At 45.9% G+C, this 22,712-nt stretch overlaps 1 protein-coding gene across 1 annotated transcript in view; it reads right to left on the bottom strand.

Annotated features, from left to right (window-relative positions):
• Positions 1 to 22,712, bottom strand: part of LOC142580213 (DNA mismatch repair protein Msh6-like) — a 745,039-nt gene that overhangs the window by 331,627 nt on the left and 390,700 nt on the right. Inside the window, exon 17 of the mRNA XM_075691108.1 lies at positions 20,187 to 20,292. Within this exon, the coding sequence (XP_075547223.1) occupies positions 20,187 to 20,292 (106 nt within the window). The remainder of the gene's footprint in view (positions 1 to 20,186; positions 20,293 to 22,712) is intronic.

Here is a 22,712-nt window from a genome sequence, read left to right as displayed (position 1 = left end):
AATATGTATGATGGTGGGGAGATTAGTTCATCCTTAAGTGTTTCATTAGTGTAATAAATCTTATGAAAAAGGCATAGGCGAAAGTATTTACGACGTAACTATAGATTAGGCAAGCCAAGGGTTAGTTTCATTGACGAGACACGAGAATAATTTGAAAGAATAAAACGAGCAGCTCAGTTTTGAATGGGTTCGATGGTATTTTTTGGCTTTAGAGTATAAGGACCGAAAATGGAGTATGCATATTCAAGTTTAGGCCTCATTAAGGATTTGTACAGACGTAACTTGACAGCTGCAGTTGCCGACAAAAAATTATGCCGTAAAAACCGAAGCACGCGATTAGTGTTACTGTCAATGTAATTTATATGGATGTTCCATGTAAGATTGTGTGTAATGTGGATACCAAGATATTTGTATGATGAAACATTTCCTACAGGTATGTTGTTAATATTGTACGTAGGAAGGGTGGTATTTCTGACAGCACGGCACACACGCATCGCCTTACATTTATTATAGTTGAGCTGCATTTGTGATCTAGAACACCAAGATGTTACTATGCCAATGTCTGATTGAAGAGTATCACAGTCACCAGGGTTAGAAATGACACGACAGAGAACACAGTTGTTGGTGAATAACTTAATTGATTATTTAATTTGGTCTGGGAGGTCATTATTATAAATTAAAAATAATGGTCCTCGAACTGACCCTTGCAGTACACCGGAGGTTACTCGACCAGTGGAAGAGAAACATTTGTTAGCATAAACAAATTGTTAACGGTTAGAAAAAAAAAAAAATCCAAGCAAGCACGTTAGGATAAATGTTGACGTTTCAATTGTTAGAGGTAATGCATGTGAAAAAATAACGAAAGCTTTGGCAAAGTCTAAAAAAAAATGCAGTCAATAATAACTTTAGCATCCGTCGCCTGGAATAAATGATTAGTGAATGACAAAAGCTGCGTTTCGCAGGAAAAGTTTTCTAAATTCGTGTTGGTACGGGGTAAAAAATAAGTTTGACTCGAGAAATGAAATTACGTGCTCCATTAAATTGCAAGGAATGCTGGTTAGGGATATAGGTCTGTAATTAAGCGGGGAGTAACTATTGCCAGACTTATGTACGAGAATCACCATCCCTGCCTTCCAATCGTTCGGAAGGATGGTGGTTTGAAGTGATTGAGCAAAGAGTTCACTCAGAATTATAGATGAATAAGTAATAGTTCCCTTCAGAAATTCCGAGTTGATACCATCTACTCCAGTGCATGCAGAAACTTTTGAGGTTTGTATCAACTTTACAACGCCATCAAGGTCAATGGTAATAAGAAGCATTGGAAAATAATGCACAGCAGAAAAACCAGTGCTTGTGCACAGCACAGAATCCGAATATACAGAGATGAACGCGTCATTCAACACTTCAAAACAGACGCTATGAATGACAGGTTCGTTGTTGAGATTGCACAGTTCAAACGCACTAAATTTTTTACCGTTGACCACACTCTAAAATTTCTGTGGGTCGTCTTTCAAGAAAGAAGGCAACACGTGCTCACAAAATATTTTCAACTCAGCTACCCCATTCTTGTACTCACTCTGTGCTATTGAGTAAGCATTCCAACGCTCATCACTGCCGGTTATTTTTGCTCGTCGGAAAAGCCTTTACTTTTTGTTCAATAAATGTTAAAGACGCGAGTTGAACCAAGGTGCGCGAGAATTAGAATAAATACATTTTTGCAGGATGTACCGGTTAATTAAGGACTTGGCTTTTTCTTTGAATATTGACCAGTTTTCTTCAACCGATCGGGAGCAAAAAGTTGAAATGTAGTCAATGATGAAAGATTCTAGTTCATTATTAACTGCTGCTAAATCAGCATTTCTGTAATCACGACAACTTTGCATGAGGTAACAGATGGGATGGTTAACTGCAAATTACACTGGATTATACAATGGCCGCTAATACCCGGTAGGTAAGTTAGAGGCGAAACAAATTCCGGGGATGTAGTGAGGATTAAATCTAGGATATTAGCCCTGAGTGTGCAGAACATTGAGTAGGCTTCAGAACAAGCTGGTGCAGGTTAGAATCGAGGCAAGTGCTGATGAATTCGGAATATTCAGAACAGCACTCTTGGGTTAAAGGGGGATCAGTATGCCAGCTAATACCAGGAAAGTTAAGGTCCCCGAGGAGTATTAGTGGCGTGGAAGGGAACCATAAAATTAGACTATTTAAGGCATCGTGAAGGTCTGCACAAAATGTGTTAGGTGAAGAAGGGGGCCTGTAAACAACGCAAATGAACAAATTTTTCTGTTCGAAGCCTATGCGCGTGCACACTAGCTTAACATCACTTAACATAACATAGCTTAACACTAGCTTACATAACTGTTCCACTAACGTTCGTCATCTAGCTTATCAGACCTTCGTTCGCCCACAGCTTGAATTCGCCGCATCTATCTGGTCCCCCTACCAAAATTATTTAATTAACATGCTTGAAGCGGTTCAGAATAGGGCTGCCCGTTTTATTTCACGCAATTATGACAACCATAACAGCATTACGCAAATTGAGCTCAATCTTTCATTTGAACCCCTTAGTGCTCGTCGCGACATTGCCCTTTTATGCTTTTTTCACAAATACGCATACAGCAACAGACCATTCCCACTTCACCTTGATGCTCCTTCCATCACATCACGCTGGTTGCATAATCACTTAAGTTTCACGCGATTATATGGGTCAACTCACACCTTCAACTCATCTGCTCTCCCTCGCGCCATACGTTTGTGGAATGGTCTTTCAGACAACATCGCATCCGAACCAGACCATGATAATTTCCGTCAACTCCTGCATTCTTTCTTTTCGCAATAAAAACTTGCCACTAGTATTTCCAATTTTGTTTTACTTCCGGTGTCATGTTCTGTATACCACCCATGTATTTATTTATTTGTTATTTTGACAGCTTTAAGACCAAAGACATCCGTCATTTTTTGTACCACTGCATGTGTTTTTCTTGTTTTGTTTTTTCAGTATCCCACTTTGTGCCCTACTGCATTCCTTATATTGATAAATGTTTTTACTGTGCACGCTATTAGTTCCTGCGTTTTTATCATGCCCTACCATTGTGCGTATTTTAAACCCTGCCAACTGTTCATGCACCTAGATTCCGCATATTTGTCAGTGTATCTTTGGTTGTAGTTTCTTTTCTTGTTACTGCTGTCGTTGTAATCGGTATACATTATAGTTCTTGTATCCAGTTTTGCCATATGTATAATGCCAGCCAATACTTTGTTTTTCTCTCTTCGCGTTATCCTTTTTCCCGCCCAACCTTGTATTTGCCGTCATACCACATTATCATCGATTCCTCTCCTTTATGTTAAACTGCAAATTTGAGCCGTACGTTGTACACTGACAAGTTACTTTGTACTTTTTATTACCCCCCTTACTCAATGCCCTGTCAAGGGGCCTGTCAAGGTATGTTCAATAAATAAATAATGGCGACGCAAACTCAATTGCGGCAGGGGTAATCGAATCACGAAAACCGATAAGTACACCGCGACCACACCGCACATCACTGTCATCACGATAGAAATGGTAAACAACCTCGCATTCCAAAATTTCACGGTATTGAATTTTGCTAGAAAGCCATGTTTCTGTCAAGATAACAATATCGGCATTGCACATGTCGACGACAGAAGATAAAGCATCCTGCTTTTTTTATTATTATTACTACGGGGTTTTACTTGCCAAAACCACTTTCTGATTATGAGGCACGCCGTAGTGGAGGACTCCGGAAATTTCGACCACCTGGGGTTCTTTAACATGCACCTAAATCTAGGTACACGTGTGTTTTCGCATTTCGCCCCCAAGAAATGCAACCGCCACAGCCGGGATTCGATCCCGCGACCTCGTGCTCAGCAGCCTAACACCACAGCCACTGACCAACCACTGTGGGCTGCATCCCGTTTGTTGCATACGCTGCGAATATTTGAATACGAAAGAGAAATATTTTTTGTCACCGGACCATGACTCCGCTATGTTTGTGAATTGCTAGGGGCATCAGAAGGTGCATTTAGGACAGAATTTGTTGAACGAAGCTCGTCTGTGTGGATTTCGCAGACTCGATCAGTTACCAAACAGTACACATGTCTTTTTTTTTTTTGTCAATTTGTAGACAGTTAAGGCATAGCCTATATTTCTGTCCGCTAGCCTTTCCGAATTCAATCAACCTTTTATGTGACAAGCGTGTGGTGCAGCAGAAGTCTTCGCTAACAGAAATGCCAGAACCTTTGAATTTTTTTCGCTCAGTGAAAACCTTTTGCTTAAGCTTTGAACACGAGAATTTTACAACTATAGGCCGGTGTTTATTTACTGCGTAGGAAGCCAGCCTGTGAGTGCGGGCAATGGTTTCGCCTATAATGTTAGCTGTAGTAAACTGGTAAGGCAGTTTCGAATTTTAGTTTGATTCGGACCAGTGGGATGTCAGGAATCCCGTAGAATATAAGGTCGTCCCGGTGAGAGCGGTCTTCCAGCTCGTCCAACCGAGAAGTTATTGCTGCAGTTTGGCCTCGCACAGCTTCACCAACTACTCTCAGTAGATAATCACCATTCTGATTTGCTTCATATGATTCCACCAGGGATTCACAACTGTTGCGAGCCTACTGGCTAAGCTGGAAACTTTAACTTCAAGTTTTCGCTGATTAGCTCGGGTTTCTGATAGCATCCCTATTACCTCAGTATGGCGTGCGTCAGTTTTAGCTGACAAGGTGGCAATGGCATCTAGAATCTCCTTTTCAGGACCAAGGATCTGTTCCACATCCCCAGTTAACATGAGAAATTTAACAACATGTATCCACTCAAAGAAATCACCAAGAATCACCAGCGGGCCTGGAAAGAGGTGCAGACAGATATTACTGGATTGCTTAGCGTGCAACGACGGGCGTTTACCAATCTGTACAAGAAACCAGAACAGATTTTCTCCATCCAGCTCACTGAAGTGGCCTGACTGGCGTCGGCTGACTGGCTGACTGGCGTCGTAGGCGATGGGAATGCCCAGCCAAAGCGAGGCATGATGTATGCCGTGTCAAGGGTTGATGACATCGTGTTTCCGCTGCAGTGTTGACCTCTGACGTAACACGGTGATAAAAGCACGACGATAGCTTCGTAAAAGGAATCTAAGGGCTGCCCATGCAGAGAAACGCCAAAATCTGCACAAGAAACGAGAACGGATTTTGAAGCGGCTGCATGGCTGCCGCTCCGTCTAGCCCACTACGCCTTGCAAATACAGTTGCAAATACATAGCGTAAGTAGTTTTATACCAGTGACATTTTGGTGGAGCTGCTGGGTATTCCCCTTTTACTTACGCTTCGGTCGTGACCCTGTATTACCACTGGACACTTCCTTCCCCTTGATACAGGATTCGAGGACTGAGTATGCCCACGACGCCATCGCTCATGCTGACCATGCGCACCAGCTTGCCTGTACTCGTCTGTTGGCATCGCAGGAATCTCAACAGCACGCTTACCAATCGCCGCCATCAGGACACATGTTTTTCACCAGGCTCTCTATGTGCTACTTTGGTCCCCTTGCCAACGAGTGGGGCTCTCCGAAAAACTCCTTCCGTGCTACAAAGACCCTTACCGTGTTCTACGCCAAGTGACCAATGTCACTAGCGAGCTAATTCCCAAGACCTCCGTCATGCAACATCACATCATGTTCCACATCGCCTGACATCGTACACGGCTCTCAGCCTAAGCCTTACTATGGCCTAACCGACGGCCTCGTCTGAAGCACCGGGACGGTGCTTTTTCTGCAGGGGGTCATATTATAATGGGAAAAAGAGGACAAGGTCGTCGACAGTGAAGACATCGAAGTGGCAACAGCCTCTCGGGATTCTCGGCTGCTGTTTATATAAGCCTTGTAAATGCATTGTGTAAATAGTTTTATACCTGTGACAATATGAATATCGAAATCGAAGGTCTTCCGCAAACCGAGAATGAAGACTTGGTGAAAACTGTCGCAAACATTGCTAAATGCTTACCAACTGATGTCACAGAAAAAGACATTGACATCGTGCACCGCGTATTGTCGAAAGATAAAAAGAAATCTAATGTGATCGTCCGATTCCTCACAAGAACTGCGCAAGACAAGCTGTTGTCTGCCGCAAAAAAGGCTAAACTAGACAGCAGTTCTCTTGGTTTTGACAAGAATAACTCAGTTTATATAAATGAGCACCTCTGCATGGAATTGAAGATTCTGCTCAGTAAAGCTCGGCAAGCAAGGCATGAAAGGGAACGGAAATATGTATGGGTATCACCGGGCAAAATTTTCATTAGGAAGGCAGACAGGACCCCCCTTTTACATGTAACTACAAATGCCAAGGGTTGCAGCGGTGGCGTAGAGAAAGAACACCTGCCTCGCATGCAAGAGGTCTGTGGTTCAAATCCCGGTGCCGCGCATTTTACACTTGATAAAAAAAGATTAAAAAATCCGCGTGTTGATAAAATTGCATAAACAGGCCTGGAGCGTGGCCTGTTCCCGGTGACCAGAACCGGCAACGCACTCCCTCACCAGAGCAGGACTGACCACCCTGGTGCAGTACTTGGCCACAACCTCCTCTATAAACACAACAATAAACCCCAGCCCTCAGTCCCCAGCAGCTACGAAGCAACTGACCACGGCGGCGGTCAGACTTGCGAGGCAGCAGAGGGTGCTAAGAGTCCCTGGCTCCAGACAGGCCGCCATTGGAATATGAAATTGGCAACATTTAAAGCTAGAACGTTACCTAGTGAGGTGAGTCTAGCAGTGCTACTGGAGGAATTAGAGGGCAGTAAATGGGATATAATAGGGCTCAGTGAAGTTAGGAGGCCAAACGAAGCATATACAGTGCTAAAAAGCGGGCACGTCCTGTGCTACCGGGGCTTAGCAGAGAGACGAGAACTAGGAGTCGGATTCCTGATTAATAAGAATATACCTGGTAACATACAGAAATTCTATAGCATTAGCGAGAGGGTGGCAGGTCTTGTTGTGAAACTTAAGAACAGGTACAAAATGAAGGTTGTACAGGTCTGCGCCCCTACATCAAGTCATGATGACCAGGAAGTCGAAAGCTTCTATGAAGACGTGGAATCGGCGATGGGTAGAGTGAAAACAAAATACACTATACTAATGGGCGACTTTAATGCCAAGGTAGGCAAGAAGCAGGCTGGAGACAAGGCAGTGGGGGAATATGGCATAGGCACTAGGAATAGCAGGGGAGATATCGAGTTATTAGTAGAGTTTGCGGAACAGAATAATATGCGGATAATGAATACCTTCTTCCGCAAGCGGGATAGCCGAAAGTGGACGTGGAGGAGCACGAACGGCGAGACTAGAAATGAAATAGACCTCATACTCTGTGCTAACCCTGGCATCGTACAAGATGTGGACGTGCTCGGCAAGGTGCGCTGCAGTGACCACAGGATGGTAAGAACTCGAATTAGCCTAGACCTGAGGAGGGAACGGAAGAAACTGGTACATAAGAAGCTGATCAATGAGTTAGCGGTAAGAGGGAAAATAAAGGAATTCCCCCCCCCCCCCCCCCCAGATCAACCTACAGAACCGGTATTTGGCTTTAACTCAGGAAGAGGACCTTAGTGTTGAAGCAATGAACGACAATCTTGTGGGCATCATCAAGGAGTGTGTAATAGAAGTCTGTGGTAACTCCGTTAGACAGGATGCCAGTAAGCTATCGTAGGAGACGAAAGATCTGACCAAGAAAGGCCAATGTATGAAAGCCTCTAACCCTACAGCTAGAATAGAACTGGCAGAACTTTCGAAGTTAATCAACAAGCGTAAGACAGCTGACATAAGGAAATATAATATGGATAGAATTGAAAATGCTCTCAGCAACGCAGGAAGCCTAAAAACAGTGAAGAAGAAATTAGGAATAGGCAAGAATCAGATGTATGCGTTAAGAGACAAAGCCGGCAATATCATTACGAATATGGATGAGATAGTTCAAGTGGCTGAGGAGTTCTATAGAGATTTATACAGTACCAGTGGCACCCACGATGATAATGGAAGAGAGAATAGTCTAGAGGAATTTGAAATCCCACAAGTAACACCGGAAGAAGTAAAGAAAGCCTTGGGAGCTATCCAAAGGGGGAAGGCAGCAGGGGAGGATCAAGTAACAGCAGATTTGTTGAAGGATGGTGGGCAGATTGTTCTAGAAAAACTAGCTGCCCTGTATACACAATGCCTCATGACCTCGAGCGTACCGGAATCTTGGAAGAACACTAACATAATCTTAATTCATAAGAAAGGGGACGCCAAAGACTTGAAAAATTACAGACCGATCAGCTTACCGTCAGTTGTTTACAAATTATTTGCTAAGGTAATCGCAAATAGAATCAGGAATACCTTAGCCTTCTGTCAAGCAAAGGACCAGGCAGGATTCCGTAAAGGCTACTCAACAATAGACCATATTCACAGTATCAATGAGGTGATAGAGGAATGTGCGGAATATAACCAACCCTTATATATAGCTTTCATTGTTACGAGAAAGCATTTGATTCTGTCGAAACCTCAGCAGTCATGGAGGCATTACGGAATCAGGGTGTAGACGAGCCATATGCAAAAATACTGAAATATATCTATAGCGGCTCCACAGCCACCGTAGTCCTCCACAAAGAAAGCAACAAAATCCCAATAAAGAAAGGCGTCAGACAGGGAGATACGATCTCTCCAATGCTATTCACAGCGTGTTTACAGGAGGTATTCAGAGACCTGGATTGGGAAGAATTGGGGATAAATGTTAATGGAGAATACCTTAGTAACTTGCAATTCGCTGATGATATTGCGTTGCTTAGTAACTCAGGGGACCAATTGCAATGCATGCTCACTGACCTGCAGAGGCAAAGCAGAAGGGCGATTCTAAATATTAATCAGCAGAAAACTAAAGTTATGTTTAACTGTCTCGGAAGAGAACAGCAGTTTACAATAGGTAGAGAGGCACTGGAAGTGGTAAGGGAATACATCTACTTAGGACAGGTAGTGATTGCGGATCCGGATCATGAGACTGAAATAATCAGAAGAATAAGAATGGGCTGGGGTGCGTTTGGCAGGCATTCTCAGATCATGATCAGCAGGTTGCCATTATCCCTCAAAAGAAAAGTGTATAATAGCTGTGTCTTACCAGTACTCACCTACGGGGCAGAAACCTGGATGCTTACGAAAAGGGTTCTACTTAAATTGAGGACGACGCAACGAGCTATGGAAAGAAGAATGATGGGTACTTAAAAGGAAGAGGTCTGGACACCGACCAAAAATGGTTTAAAATAGTTATTTACGTTTCGGCTCCCCCATGGGAGCCTTGTTCACAATGAAACAAGCGGCAGAGCTGGCGCCCCTTTCTATGTGCGTCTCAAAGCATGATTAAGGCAAATCAGTCCGTAGTACAACTGCTTGTGCTGAGGCAGCACCATACGGAAGACGTCGGCGAGCAGTTTCTGCAGATACACCGACCATTTTTGGTCGGTGTCCAGACCTCTGCCTTTTAAGTATGCATCATCCCGACCAGACGGGCTTCCGTCATACTCTCAACTTCATCCAAGAATGATGGGTGTAACGTTAAGGGATAAGAAAAGAGCAGATCGGGTGAGGGAACAAAGGCGAGTTAATGACATCTTAGTTGAAATCAAGAAAAAGAAATAGGCATGGGCGGGACATGTAATGAGGAGGGAAGATAACCGATGGTCATTAAGGGTTACGGACTGTATTCCAAGGGAAGGGAAGCGTAGCAGCGGGCGGCAGAATGTTAGGTGGGCGGATGAGATTAAGAAGTTTGCAGGGACGACATGGCCACAATTAGTACATGACCGGGGTTGCTGGAGAAGTATGGGAGAGGCCTTTGCCCTGCTGTGGGTGTAACCAGGCTGATGATGATGACGAATGCCAATCTGGCTACAGTAGTCTAGCCTAGTGACATCCTTACTATATTGCTACAAGTGTGTGATATTTGCTCATTTGAATGAGACGCGTGGCGCAATCACTCGATAAAAGAGGAGAAAGAACGAACTGGGCTTGCGCTGTGAATCTAACCAGTCAGCGTTGCAACCGCTGTTGCAAATATAACCTGTAAATAGTTGGTTGTGTTACTGACTTGTCCTTCGCGTAACATTGTGGTGGAGGGGGCCGTTCGCCGTCCTCGCCACGGAGCTCCGCAGCGGCCGCACCGTCCTGCTTTCCGCCATGGCTCCCAGTGACGACACCTCGTCTCCTTCTACTCCTACGACCCCGACAACAACGTATGTTACGGTTACCAATCCCCGCAATCCTGGCATATTCTCTGGGCAAGACAATGTCGACGTTGAGGACTGGCTCAACTTGTATGAGCATGTGAGCCAAGACAACCACTGGGACCCTACCATTATGCTAGCCAATGTCCTATTCTACTTGGGTGGAACTCCTCGTGTCTGGTTCCGGACACACGAGGACGAGATCTCAAGCTGGGATGCTTTCAAGGGGAGGATCGTCGAACTCTTTGGAAATCCTATCGGTCGGCAGCTGGCTGCTAGAAAAGAGCTTTCTACCCGAGTTCAGCCTTCTACTGAATCGTATGTCTCGTACATACAATACGTGTTTGCCCTTTGCTGGAAAGTCGACAAGAAAATGGCCGAGGTTAACAAAGTCAGCCCCGTACTTACAGGTATCAAGGACGATGACTTCAACTTGTTGGTCTTCAACAATGTGTCCACCATCGACGTCATTGTCAAGGACTGCTGCTGCTTTGAGCTCGCCAAAAGCCGCCGTGTCATTCCACAGTTCTCCCGGCTCCCTAACACGGTTGCGACGTCGTGTTATGTTGACCTTACCGCTTCACCACCTTTAATGAGCATGTCACAAGTATCGTTCACCGGGAACTCGAGGCTACAAGTCCTGCGCTGTTCCATTCACGGCCACATGAACCCACCATTGACCAACCAGCCCCAGCGATCACCCTCATTCAGGCAGTTTTACGGCAAGAATTTGCAAACCTAGGTTTTCCTGCCGCCTGCTCCGTCTTTCGACCTGACGCCTGACTGGTGCTGACTGCTCCGTCTCACGGCGATCTGTATTCCCATCTTAGATGCCGCAACCCTGCCGAGTGAAGAACTCTGGACGACAAGCCCATTTGCTTCCGTTGCCACCGCAATGGCCACGTCACTCGCCCCTGCCGCCCCTCCTGGACGTCGCCGTATTCGAGCCCCTTTTCCCCGTCTCCCCGCCAATATGCCGACTCGCGCAGTTACTCGCCTCGCCATATGCCTCCTATTTCTGACGTATCCGTCGATGTCAGTCGTCCTGCTCGCTTGCCGTGACCTCAGCGCCGTCGTTTCTCGTCACCCCAGCCACGCCGCTATTCGTCGCAGACCAATTGTGGACCATCCCGGACGGAAAACTAGGCCATGCAGCTCTTGGAGGTAGTGCTGCATCATGTTCGTCCTGTCCAAATCCTCCACTGACGCTCCTCACCAAAACGAACCTAATTGAAGTAGACGTAGATGGTGTTTCGTTGACAGCATTAACCCTTTCAGACGCCAATTTATCCTGCTGATTGAAAACTTGCTTTCACCACATTTCTTGCATCTTCAGAATCATAGAAAGTGTACAGCTGCAGGAAAGAGCAATAATTTTACATTGTTTGGTGAGTTTTGTGAACTTTAGAGAATGTGAACTCTATGCGAAAACTGATACAGCAACATCAAATACGAGGACATAAACTACCGTATAGTGCGGAATATAGGTCGAGCTTTTTTTCCAAAAGATATTACTAAAAGGTCACCCCTCGACTTATATACCGGCCCTTGGCACAACATGAATAGTCGTCTGGCAACATGTAGGAGCGCGGACCTTTCGGCATCCGCAAAGTTATCGCCCCCCTTGGTGACCGACGCGGCCCAACGTTAATGCGGCCTATGCAGTTGGACCGACGCCATCTTCCCTTTTTGTGCAGCGATCGTTCCTGGCGTTGCTAATTTCCCAAGAACTCGCAAAATGAGTACGAGTACTTGACGTCAGTTCACCGCGGCATTTAAAAAGAAAGTTATCGAATGTGCTGAAATGCATGGGAACATGTCTGCCCAGCGGCAATTTGGCGTGTCGGAAAAAAGCGTCCGGTATTGGTGAACGCAGAAAGTCAAGCTGTCTGCCTGCAACGCGCGGAAGACATCCTTTCACGGGCGCCGCGCGGTGCACCCGGAGCTCGAAGACAAGGTGGCAGATTTCGTCCGCAAGCATCGTGCCAAATCTTTGCCAGTGACAGCGCAACTCATCCGCATCAAAGCTATTGAGATCGGCAGAGAATCCGGACTGCCCAAGGAACAATTCAAGGGCTCCATTTATTGGGTTCGTTGCTTCATGCGACGCAAGAAATTCACACTTTGACGGTGCACATCAATCAGTCAGAAGCTGCCAGAAGCATACGAGGACAAGCTGGTCGAATTCCAGTGCTATGTTATCCATCTCCGGCAGCAGCATGGCTACATGTTGGGACAGATCGGCAACGCTGATGAAACGCCGGTGTGGTTCGACATGCCGTCGCCCACCACAGTGTGTGAACACGGCGCAAAAGAAGTCGAGCTTCTTTCTACGGGGAACGAGCATTCGCACTTCACGGTGATGCTCGCGTGTACTGCAGACGGCAGAAAGCTGCCCCCATACATAATCTTCAAGAGAAAGATGCTGCCAAAAGAGGCTTTCCCGCAGGATGTTGTCGTTCGCGTGAATGAAAAGGGCTATATGGACGAGGCCCTCATGCTCAATTGAATTAAGACCATCTGGAATCAGCGACCTGGCGCACTCCTGCGGTATCCGAGCATGCTTGTCTTGGATGCCTTTCGCGGGCACTTGACCGCAGGTGTGAAGCAGGCACTCCGCGACAGGAGGATGTAACTCGCCGTCATTCCGGGTGGTGTAGTTCCGCTCAGCTGGAGAAAGTGTTCGGCTGGCATATGCTATGACTTGCTCTTTAGAGGCTGCATTACGTTGCAGAAGTACTGCGCCAATACCCTGTGCGCTTGGATCAGTATAGAGTATGGTGGGGGCTCGATCATTGAAGTGGCGAAGCACTGGTCCGGAAGTAAGATGTTGCTTAAGAGCTTGAAAAGCCGACTTGCAGTCGTTAGTCCATGTGAAAGAGGCACCAGTAACCAGTAGCTTATGTAGAGGAGCTGCTATTGCAGCAAAGTTTCATATAAATTGACAAAAATATGGCGCCAAGCTGAGGAAACTACGCAGGTCTTTACGTTGCTGGGGACGAGGAAACTAGAGAACAGCACTAATCTTTTAGGGGTCTGGCTCGACACCATCTTTTGAGACGACATGGCCCAATACTTTTATTGTCCTGCATGCAAATTTGCATTTTTTTGTATTGATCTGGAGACCAGCATTTGCAAGGCACGTGAGAACTTCATCTAATCGATGAAGATGTTGGCTGAAGTTTGTTGAAAAGACGACAATATCGTCCAGATAATAGAGGCAGTTCTTCCATTTTAGACCACGAAGTACGTTGTCTATCGTACGCTCAAATGTGGCAGCAGGAGCGTTACAAGAGCCAAAAGGCATCACATTAAATTTATAAAGTCCGTCTGGTGTAGCAAAAGCGGTCTTTTCTTTGTCGGTCTCGTTCCTCAGAATTTGCCAATATCCTGATCGAAGATCAAGGCTGGAGAAATACTCCGCCCCTCATAGTGTGTCTAAGGCATCATAAATTCGAGGTATTGGATATACGTCCTTGCTTGTGATCTGATTGAGCGCTCGATAATCGACGCAAAAGCGAATGGAGCCATTCTTTTTCCTTACCAGAACCACAGGAGAAGCCCAGGGGCTAGATGAAGGTCGTATTATCTTCCATGTAAGTAGCGTATTTACTCACATAATGGTCGCACTTTTTTGTAAAAGAAATTGACGCAAATCCTGGGGTGCGTTCATTACGCGGGTTAAATTTTCCACAAAAACAAACATTTTCTTTTTTAATCCCGAATTAGCTGCAGGCTGCCGCTGACATGCGGAACACCAAAACAAAAATGGCAGTCGGCAGAGCAAGCCGAATGCACCAAACGCGATTATTTTTCTTCTCGTGAGTACATTACATGCATTGAAACAGTTTCTTCCGTATCAGTAATGAATAGTATTGTTAATATCGGCAAGTTTGCAACAATAACATAGCCATGTCCACTTTGAGGGGACAGAAACAGATAGGCGCGCTTAGCTGCCAGTGACAGAAACACATGGCGGGCATGCTGCGGAAACTGCGGCATTTGTCTTCACTGCTATCCTAATATGGCCCGTTTCCGCTAAGGGTGGGAGAATATCTTAGCTGTGTTACAAGCGTCTGCGTATGAATAGGGTACACTTCTAACGTATCAGTGTAAACATGGCCACTATCGTTGCCGCTCACGATTTCTTGCGCGCCCACGAGTGCGGACGAGAAGAATCGAAAGGTGCTCTTTGTGGTGTTGTTGACCAAAACCATTATAAAGCCTACAAATACTAAAGCTGAGGCAAGTTTGGTTGTACATTTTTTCTTCATGGTAGTACAGAAAGTGATGAAGGTGCGTGCAGACCGCTTGATATGTCTTCAAGAGTTGTTCACGTAGCAATCGACAGATGGTAAGCGCGATCATCGTTAGCTAGACTTGGCACACGACATATCGTTGCGACAAGTTCAGGGTGCGATCATTATACGGGAAAGAAAAAAAATTCGCATTTTGACGACAACATTTAGGGGTGCGATCATTACGCGAGTGCGATCATTACGCGAGTGCGATCATTATGCAAGTAAATACGGTGTGTCAGCAACCTGTTGTTCAATCACCTTTCTTTCAAACGGCGATACACGAAAGGGGCGTCATCGTATTATAGCGGAACCATCAGTTTCGATGCGGTCTGTGAACGCAGAAGTTTGGCTCAACACAGGGGAACAGCTATCAAAACAGGCTTTATGCTTCGCCAAGACCACCAGCAAGGCTTCGGACTGCGCGGCTGTTAGGTTAGAACCAAGAACGGCTGGAGGAGGGAAAGAATCATCCAAACCTAAGGTTGGTGCTGGCGATGAAGAAGGACAAAGCGTGACTATAGAGATAGGTTGAGTGTTGGCGAGGGTTACCACAGTCATCCCTTTGGCCAGCGTCACAGGATCTAGGGTCGTGTTGTAAGCAGACAGAAGGGCGCGGCCACGTGAAAACCAGACGAGACATGTGGCAATGAGAATTCCGTGAGAAGTACAGTGGGAATAAGGGGCGACTAGAGCATCTCCGTCGGCGATCTGACTGGATGTTACGGCTACAACGTCTTCGTGACCAGGACGCAGGACGTAGTCTGCAGCGATGGCCAAGTTCACGCATGAAAGTGAAGAGTCCGTAACAGGTTCAAGCTCTGTATCCATGATGTGGACAACTTCCTCCCTACATGAAATGACGGCTGAAGCAGAATGTAGGAAGTCCCAACCCAGTATAAGTTCATGGATACACGTTGGAAGGATGATAAACTCAATGTGGTGGCGTATGCCGTCGATGAGAGCACAAGCAGTACACTGTCCATCGAGGTGAATGAATGCATTATTAGCACCACGCAAAATAGATCCAAGATAAGGCGTTTTTACTTTCCGGAGCCGTGAACACAGACCTACTACGAAGAACAGGAACGGCGGCACTGGTATTGATGAGAGCTGACGTGGGAACACCTTCAACAGGTACAGAAAGCATGTTGGCCAGGCGAACAGGAGGAATTTTTGGAGACCGTAGGAAGCAATTTCCCCTCCAGAAACTGCAACGGTTAGTTTTCCGAGTGCTGGTCAGCAAGATGGGAAGTGGGGTGAAGCGATGATGTAGAGTGCCGGTAAGGCAAAGGAGAACAAGGTCTGACCGAACGGGAACTATGAGGCAGATTGAGAGCAGCTGGAGGAGATGGAGAATGCTGCTGAGGGAACGAGTACGATCCGGGATAGTCGGCGTCTGGCCAGCGAGTGCTGTCTCTCTCGTGGTCAGCATAGTCTCGTCTTTAATCCTGCTGGCAAAGGCGGCAGAAGCAAGATATATGGCTGCGAATGCCACAGTAAAAACAAACAGGACGAGGTGGACGCCACTGAGGGTAGGATGGCACAGCAAGTGCTCTGGTTCCCATCGAACCGAAGTGGTCCTAGGTAATGTCAGTAAGCATGGAGGACACGGTAGGGGTGGGTAGCGAAGCAACAACTGCGTAGGTAGGTGTAGGGCGCGCTACCGGAGCAAGATGCATCATAGGTGTAGTCATCGCTGTCAACTCTTGCTTTATGACCTCGCACATGTCGAAGGTGGGGGTCGGGGCACAGGCAGCAGGTGAACGCCTCAGGTCTTGTATTTGAAGCTCTTCGCGGATGATGGTGCGGATAAGAGCAAGTAGATCTGGAGAATGAGGAACCTCGGGATTGCTGCTGTCATGTTGAAGACGAAGAGACTGCAGCTCGTCTAGGCGCTGACATGTGGAAGTGATGTCTTGGACAGAAGCGGGATTTTGCATGATTAAGGTGTTGATCGCGACAGACCCAATGCCATTTAATATGCGTCGAAAGCGTTTAGCTTGAGTAATGCTAGGGTTTGCGCGGCGACACAGAGCCAAGACATCCTCTATGTATGAAGTGTAAGAGCCTTGTGGAAGTTGGAAGTGCGTGCCCAGCTTCTGTTTGGCAACTTCTGCACAGCCAGATGAGGAAGCGAAGATTTGCCGCACCTTGAAGGTAAACGTGGACCAATCCGTGGTGTCGGATTCGTGGTTGAAATACCACATCTTTGCAACACCATTCAAGTAGAATGCAACACGCCTAAATTTCTGGGTGTCGTTCCACTTATCGCAAGAACTAACGCGGTCGTAGTGCGCGATCCAATCGTCGATGTCATCACCGCAGAGTCCCGCAAGGACAGGGGGATCGCGTTAATGGCTCGTCACAGTCCGAGAGGTCACTGCAGGCGGAGTCGTCCATGTGGTAAGGTTACAGGCACCGGAAGAGCCGGGGTTGGAAGTGTCCATCGTTGTAGGGGTAGCCGGAAGCAGGCGGCATCCGGAACGTAGCTCCAGGGAGGATGGGTACGCGAGCGGACGTCGGGGTCTTGACATACCTCCACCACTTTATAATACCAAGACCGACAAAGGTGTCCAGTGCTTTTTATTGCAAAAAGGCAAGGCCTCAGCTCATGCGCGAAGAAGTAGCAAAAACAGGGAAGATAATGATGGCTATGTACAAATGAAAACAACGAAGTACGTTAATAGTGCTGACAATATTTTATATAATACTGGAAGTAAGCTAATGGGCCTATAATTTTTCAATTCTTTAACCTCTCCCTTTTCGTGGATTATTATAATGTTGGCATTCTTCCAGTTCTCTGCGACTCTTGAAGTCGATAGACAGTTTAGACAGTTCATATAAAGGGCCGCCAGATTTTCAAGCATTATGCCTCCTCCATCTTTGATTAAATCGACTGTTATTCCATCTTCTCGTACTGCTTTTCCCCGTTTCATGTCATGCAAGACCCTTTTAACCTCATGGCTAATTATAGAAGGAGTCTCTGTAAACTGTTCATTACTGCTTCAAATGGAGGTATCTTCGCTCCTCTGAGTACTGTACAGGTCAGCATAGAATTCTTTCACTGCTTTTACTACACCTTCGAGAGTGTTGATGATATTGTTGCGGAATACCCTGCTTGAGTATACACGCTGAATGAAGATCTAGGCGGTTGCGCTTTACGAAAACGTAAGCGGCAATGCGCGAAGCCGAGGCGAACCTCGTTCGTCTCTTCTTCTGTCCCCTTGCTATGCCACACCATGTGGCAATATTACCCTGCTTATCCTTCAGTGCATACATCTTGGTTTGTCCTATGCCATATTTCCTTCTCACTGATTTCATGCTGCATTCATTTTCTACAGCTTCCTTAGTCTTTCTCACGTTATAATTTTGAATATCCATTATTTTCTCTTTGTTGATCAGTTTGACAGTTCCGCTTGTCGCAACGGGTTTGGTGTCAATAGCTGTGAATGCAACGTATGATGACGGGCCAGAGATTTGATGGTAATGGAATAAGAAAGTGTGTGCACAGTCGTTTTTATGTGAGACAGGCAGCTATATACTGATCTCGATCGTGCGCATGTCATGCCTTTTTTTGTTCACATGGGATCTAGCAGCCGGAAACCATATCATACATTCGCAGTTTGGCGACGTACTGAACATTGGTGCTGAAAAAATGATCTTTTCTGGGAACTTACAAACTGGTAAAAATCAGCGTAACTCTTATGGGTCATTTTTTCGTTTTCACGATTACCAATGTTGGCGCCGAGAAAACATACGTAACAGGAATGTATCAACAAGTTTCTACTGTAGTTCTAAAATATGTGACACAAAAATGTAACACAAACATGCTTTCGACATACAGAGAGCTCAGACCAATTCAAGTGACCTTTACTCTGAGTAATACAGCTTTGCATAGAATAGTTCCTAGTCACAAAATGCAAACTTAAGCATTTTTCCCGTTTTGGAAACCCCCTCTACATGGAAGGACCAGCAGCACCTATACTTTTGGCACTGAGACACCAAACGCTTCTGCTGCCTGAAAAGTTTAGTTCACTAAGCAAGCAATCGCACTGGATGGTCAATGTTAAACTACGTCTGCGTGCTGAGTTAACAAAGCTCAGCACAACTGATATCGTCTAAACTAACAATATGCCCTTATAGATTTTGTTGTAACAGAGTAAGACATGCCAAAAGCTATTAATTTTGGCCTAGCACCCCGCTGCACCCGCAGAGTACCATACATTCTCGAGTAAGGGCTGCACCTATGTATGGGCTGCACCCCCAACTTGGCAGCCTGAATTTGAGAAAGAAAATTTGACAAGGCCAATTTCACGATGACTGCCAATTGTAATGAGCTTATCATTGAAGCAATATGGTGATACAATTTATCGTGTGGCTCCTCTCTTGTGCTTCACCATGAACAATCTGCACCTTCTAGCGGCAGCGCCGTAAAGCTTGAGCGTGCTCTCCGAAATGCATGGTAAGCAAGTGCAAGCACTGAAAAGCGCATCATGTGACAGCTAGGATCCTCTCACGCTTCTTTCTGGGCAGGCTGCACCATTTAGTAGTGCTGCCAAGAAGTCTGCACATGGCTCCAGGATGAGTAGCGCACATTTTCGTGCGAATGCTGTCATTGTGCTGTCATTGTGTCATTCGTGCGAATGCTGTCATGCGAGTCATTCCCTCTCTCGCCACAGAGCCAAAGGCGCATACTCAGTGAACCAAGTTAGCAGGAGGTTCGTCAAAGAGTGGCACATATCCAGTGCATTCATAACGCAGCTTGTTAAAGTGTTGGTGTGCAGGACGTTAAAGGAGTAAAAGACGGTAAAAAGCAGCACATACCCAGTGCATTTGTGGCGCAGCTTGCTAAAGTGTCAGGTCACTGCCCTTGAGGAACTTGTGTGAAGTGAGCTCGATTCTACCCAGCACGGGAGAAATTTAAATGGTTTTCTAATGTTACATTCCAATGGTCAAAATGCAGCTGGGCTGGCACCACTGGCACCAAGTGCTCTCCCGCTGCACTGCTGCACCGTCGATCGGCAACGCCATAAAATCTGTGCTTGGTGTGGCTTCGATTCTACAGAGCAGCAGAGAAATAAAAAGGATCTTTTTTGTCATTATAGAGCAGTGTATTCCAGGTGGGAATTATCTAGTTACCAAAGTTGGCTTCAAAGAAGTTCACTGAAGAGTGGCACACATATAATGGCACACTTTCAGTGACCTAAGTTGGTATCAAGAGACTCGTTGAAGTATGGTACATATGCGTGCCAAATACCCAGTCCTGCATCTCCAGTGACCCATGTTGGCATCAAAGCGTTTTGTTGAAAAGCATAGCTTTAAGGCACAGTGCATCATACCCAGTGAGCCAAGTTGCTCGCTCTCTGCAAAGAGGCTGCATGCACTTGCTGGCATCGCGTCCTCACAGAGGGCCAACATTTCAAATGCGACGTTAACGTAACCAACAGAGCCATCAGTGATAGAGATATGTCTTCGGCAAATACTGATGCACTACACCAATTTTAGCCTTTGCACTACAGCTCTGTAGAGTTTGTGTGCTTTCGGCCTCAAGCTCCAAAGACGACCTGGGACACCATGCTGGAATGGCAACACTCCTGTGACACTACAGTATTACACAAATAAGATTATTACACTCACCAAGCTGTTGAGCTCTGGTCTGGCTTGATTGGCTTGAGGTGGCACATACTTTTCGAAGCTGCGCATTGTCAGAACCTCTTCCTCGATCAGAGACTCGGACAGGTACCTGCACCACCAAGGCACTCATTCCAGGTTTACTTCTTCACACGAGCACAAGGTGGCTTGACATTCACATAATTACTTGGTTTCTTTTTTTTTTTGCATGGTAAAACAACATGTGGTCTGTATGCGGCGCTGCAACGCAACAAGCTGGATGAGAAGTGGTGTCAAGTGAATGACAACAATATCTTGACTTGGGCCAGTCGTGAAGTGTTCTTAACCAGCACTATAGACGAGGACAAAAAGCTGTGTACTTTTCGTCCATGTCCATAGCGCTGTTTTAAGAACACTTAAATGAGAACTTTAGCATCAGTTCTGTCTCGTTCAGGAAGACTTCTTCGACAGCTGAGGCAAGCAGACGCGACCCTAAGCTGTTTAGTGTACCTTCATCCATACGCGACTTGTGAATTCCTGCTAAGCGCTGAAAGTTTTTTTTTCTACCATTTTATTTCTTTTTTCCACATTACTTTTAAGTGCTGTTTAAATTTGCGACAATATATTGTGTACCCAGCCGCACTCATGGCCGCATGCGTACGGGAGACTGAAACCACGATGTTAGAACCATTGAGAAATAATATGTTGTGTCAGCTCTTGCAATCAGCAAAACCTGTATATTGCAGGTAATTCAAGCATGTTTCTAGGCATTTGAGATACACGAAATGGGCGGAAACTGGCTCCACTGGCATAGCTTGCACTGGCTTTTTAGTGAGACACCCCCCCCCCCCCCCACCAAAATAAAATAAAAAATTGGCACGCAATAGGAAGAGAGAAAAGTGATGACAAGTATCACACAAACAGTAAGGGAAAAAAAAAATTACATATTGACAGAAGTTATAAAGTTCACATACAGTTTTTCATCACGTTACCCAACCTAACACAGTCGTAGTGTTAGGTAGGGTAAAAAGCAGTGACCATAAGTGAGTTAGGCCTAGGATTCACCTCAATTTGAAAAGAGAAAGAGTAAAATTGGTCAAGAAGAAACAGGCCAGCCTAGACACATTAAGGATAAAAGCAGACCAATTCAGCTTGGCACTTGCAAAACAAATATGCAGACTTAGAACAGAGAGATGAAGATGACATAGACGTAATGAATGAAACCTTAACTAGGCTGGCTTCAGAAGCAGCCATTGAAGTGGGAAATAAGGCACCAAGGCAACCAGTAAGTAAGCTCTCCCAAGTAACAAAGAACCTAGTAAAAAAACAACAAATAGTGACAGTGTCCAACTCAAAAGATCAGACAGAATTCGTGGAACTGTCAAAACTAATCAACAAGAACAAAATAAGGGATATTCGAAATTATAGCGTGAAAAGGACTGAGGAAGCAGTAAGAAATGGGCGCAGCCTGAAATCAGTGAGAAGGAAACTTGGCATTCGACAAACCAAGATGCATGCACTGAAAGATAAGCAGGGTAATATAATCAGCAATCTCGAAGGTATAGTAAAAGCAGCAGAAGCATTCCATAGTGTTAGTGGGATCGGAAGCCAAGGCTGGTAACATAGGGGGAGATGGCGGCCACGAAGGAAGGCAGTCATCACACTGTTGTGAACTCTTTTTATTTTTGTTTTATTTATCTATTAAAGGAGCGCCATTTTTTAAAAATCTGTGCGTCTGCGAAGAAATTCTTAACATCTCAGATACAGGATAAACCGAAACCTTCATCGTGAAGCGATCCTGGAAGCTGATGTTGGATTGCACCGACGGTGATGCTCGCTGACCTTTCAATGGACACTGCGTTGGTGCCGTCTTCATGAAGTACTGACCGTAAGAGGGACCCTTTGTGTTGCCTTGAAAACGTGCATGCGGACGCTCTGTGTGACGTTTACGAAACGCAACAGTAACGTCTTAATGAGGTACCGACATCGAAAGCGCAAGTCTTCGTGCTGCCTCAGAGACGTGTGTACGGATGCTCTGTGTGACGTCGGTAAGCCTAGATGCTTAGCTGGACGCAAAAAACTATGCGTACGTCTAGGGAGGCGCCTAGACAACCCCGAAGATGGCAGATGGTGGTGGAACTCACGAAATGATGCAAGTTTTTGCTGGAGCAAAACCGGTAGTTACTGAAGCTCTTCGAGAGGAAACCTGAAGCATTCCATGTTATCCTGGACCTGAATAAAGCTATCTACGATTTCGACAGTAAGGGCTCATCCCACGAAGCCAGGGCATGGCTCAAGAGTATCTATTCCATGGCGGTGTTGGACGGCTGGCCGGTCAGGTTCACAATAGAAAACGCCAGGCTTCATATGGAGGAAGCTGCTCCATTTTCGCTTCAGGCCCGTGTCGATGACCTCACTACTGTTCTGCCATACTATGAGTACCAGGTGGCTACCACGAGGCGACCGGAGCTCCCACTTTTCCGCAACGAATCAAGAATTCGACAAGGGAGGTGACGTCAAGAAGCGCCCAGTCATCTCCGCAGCGCCCAGCCA

This window comes from Dermacentor variabilis, chromosome 4 (genome assembly GCF_050947875.1).
Source record: "Dermacentor variabilis isolate Ectoservices chromosome 4, ASM5094787v1, whole genome shotgun sequence".
Taxonomy (NCBI): Eukaryota; Metazoa; Arthropoda; class Arachnida; order Ixodida; family Ixodidae; genus Dermacentor; species Dermacentor variabilis.
Note: the sequence above shows the minus strand (reverse complement) of the source record. Positions and strands in the feature narration are given on the sequence as shown.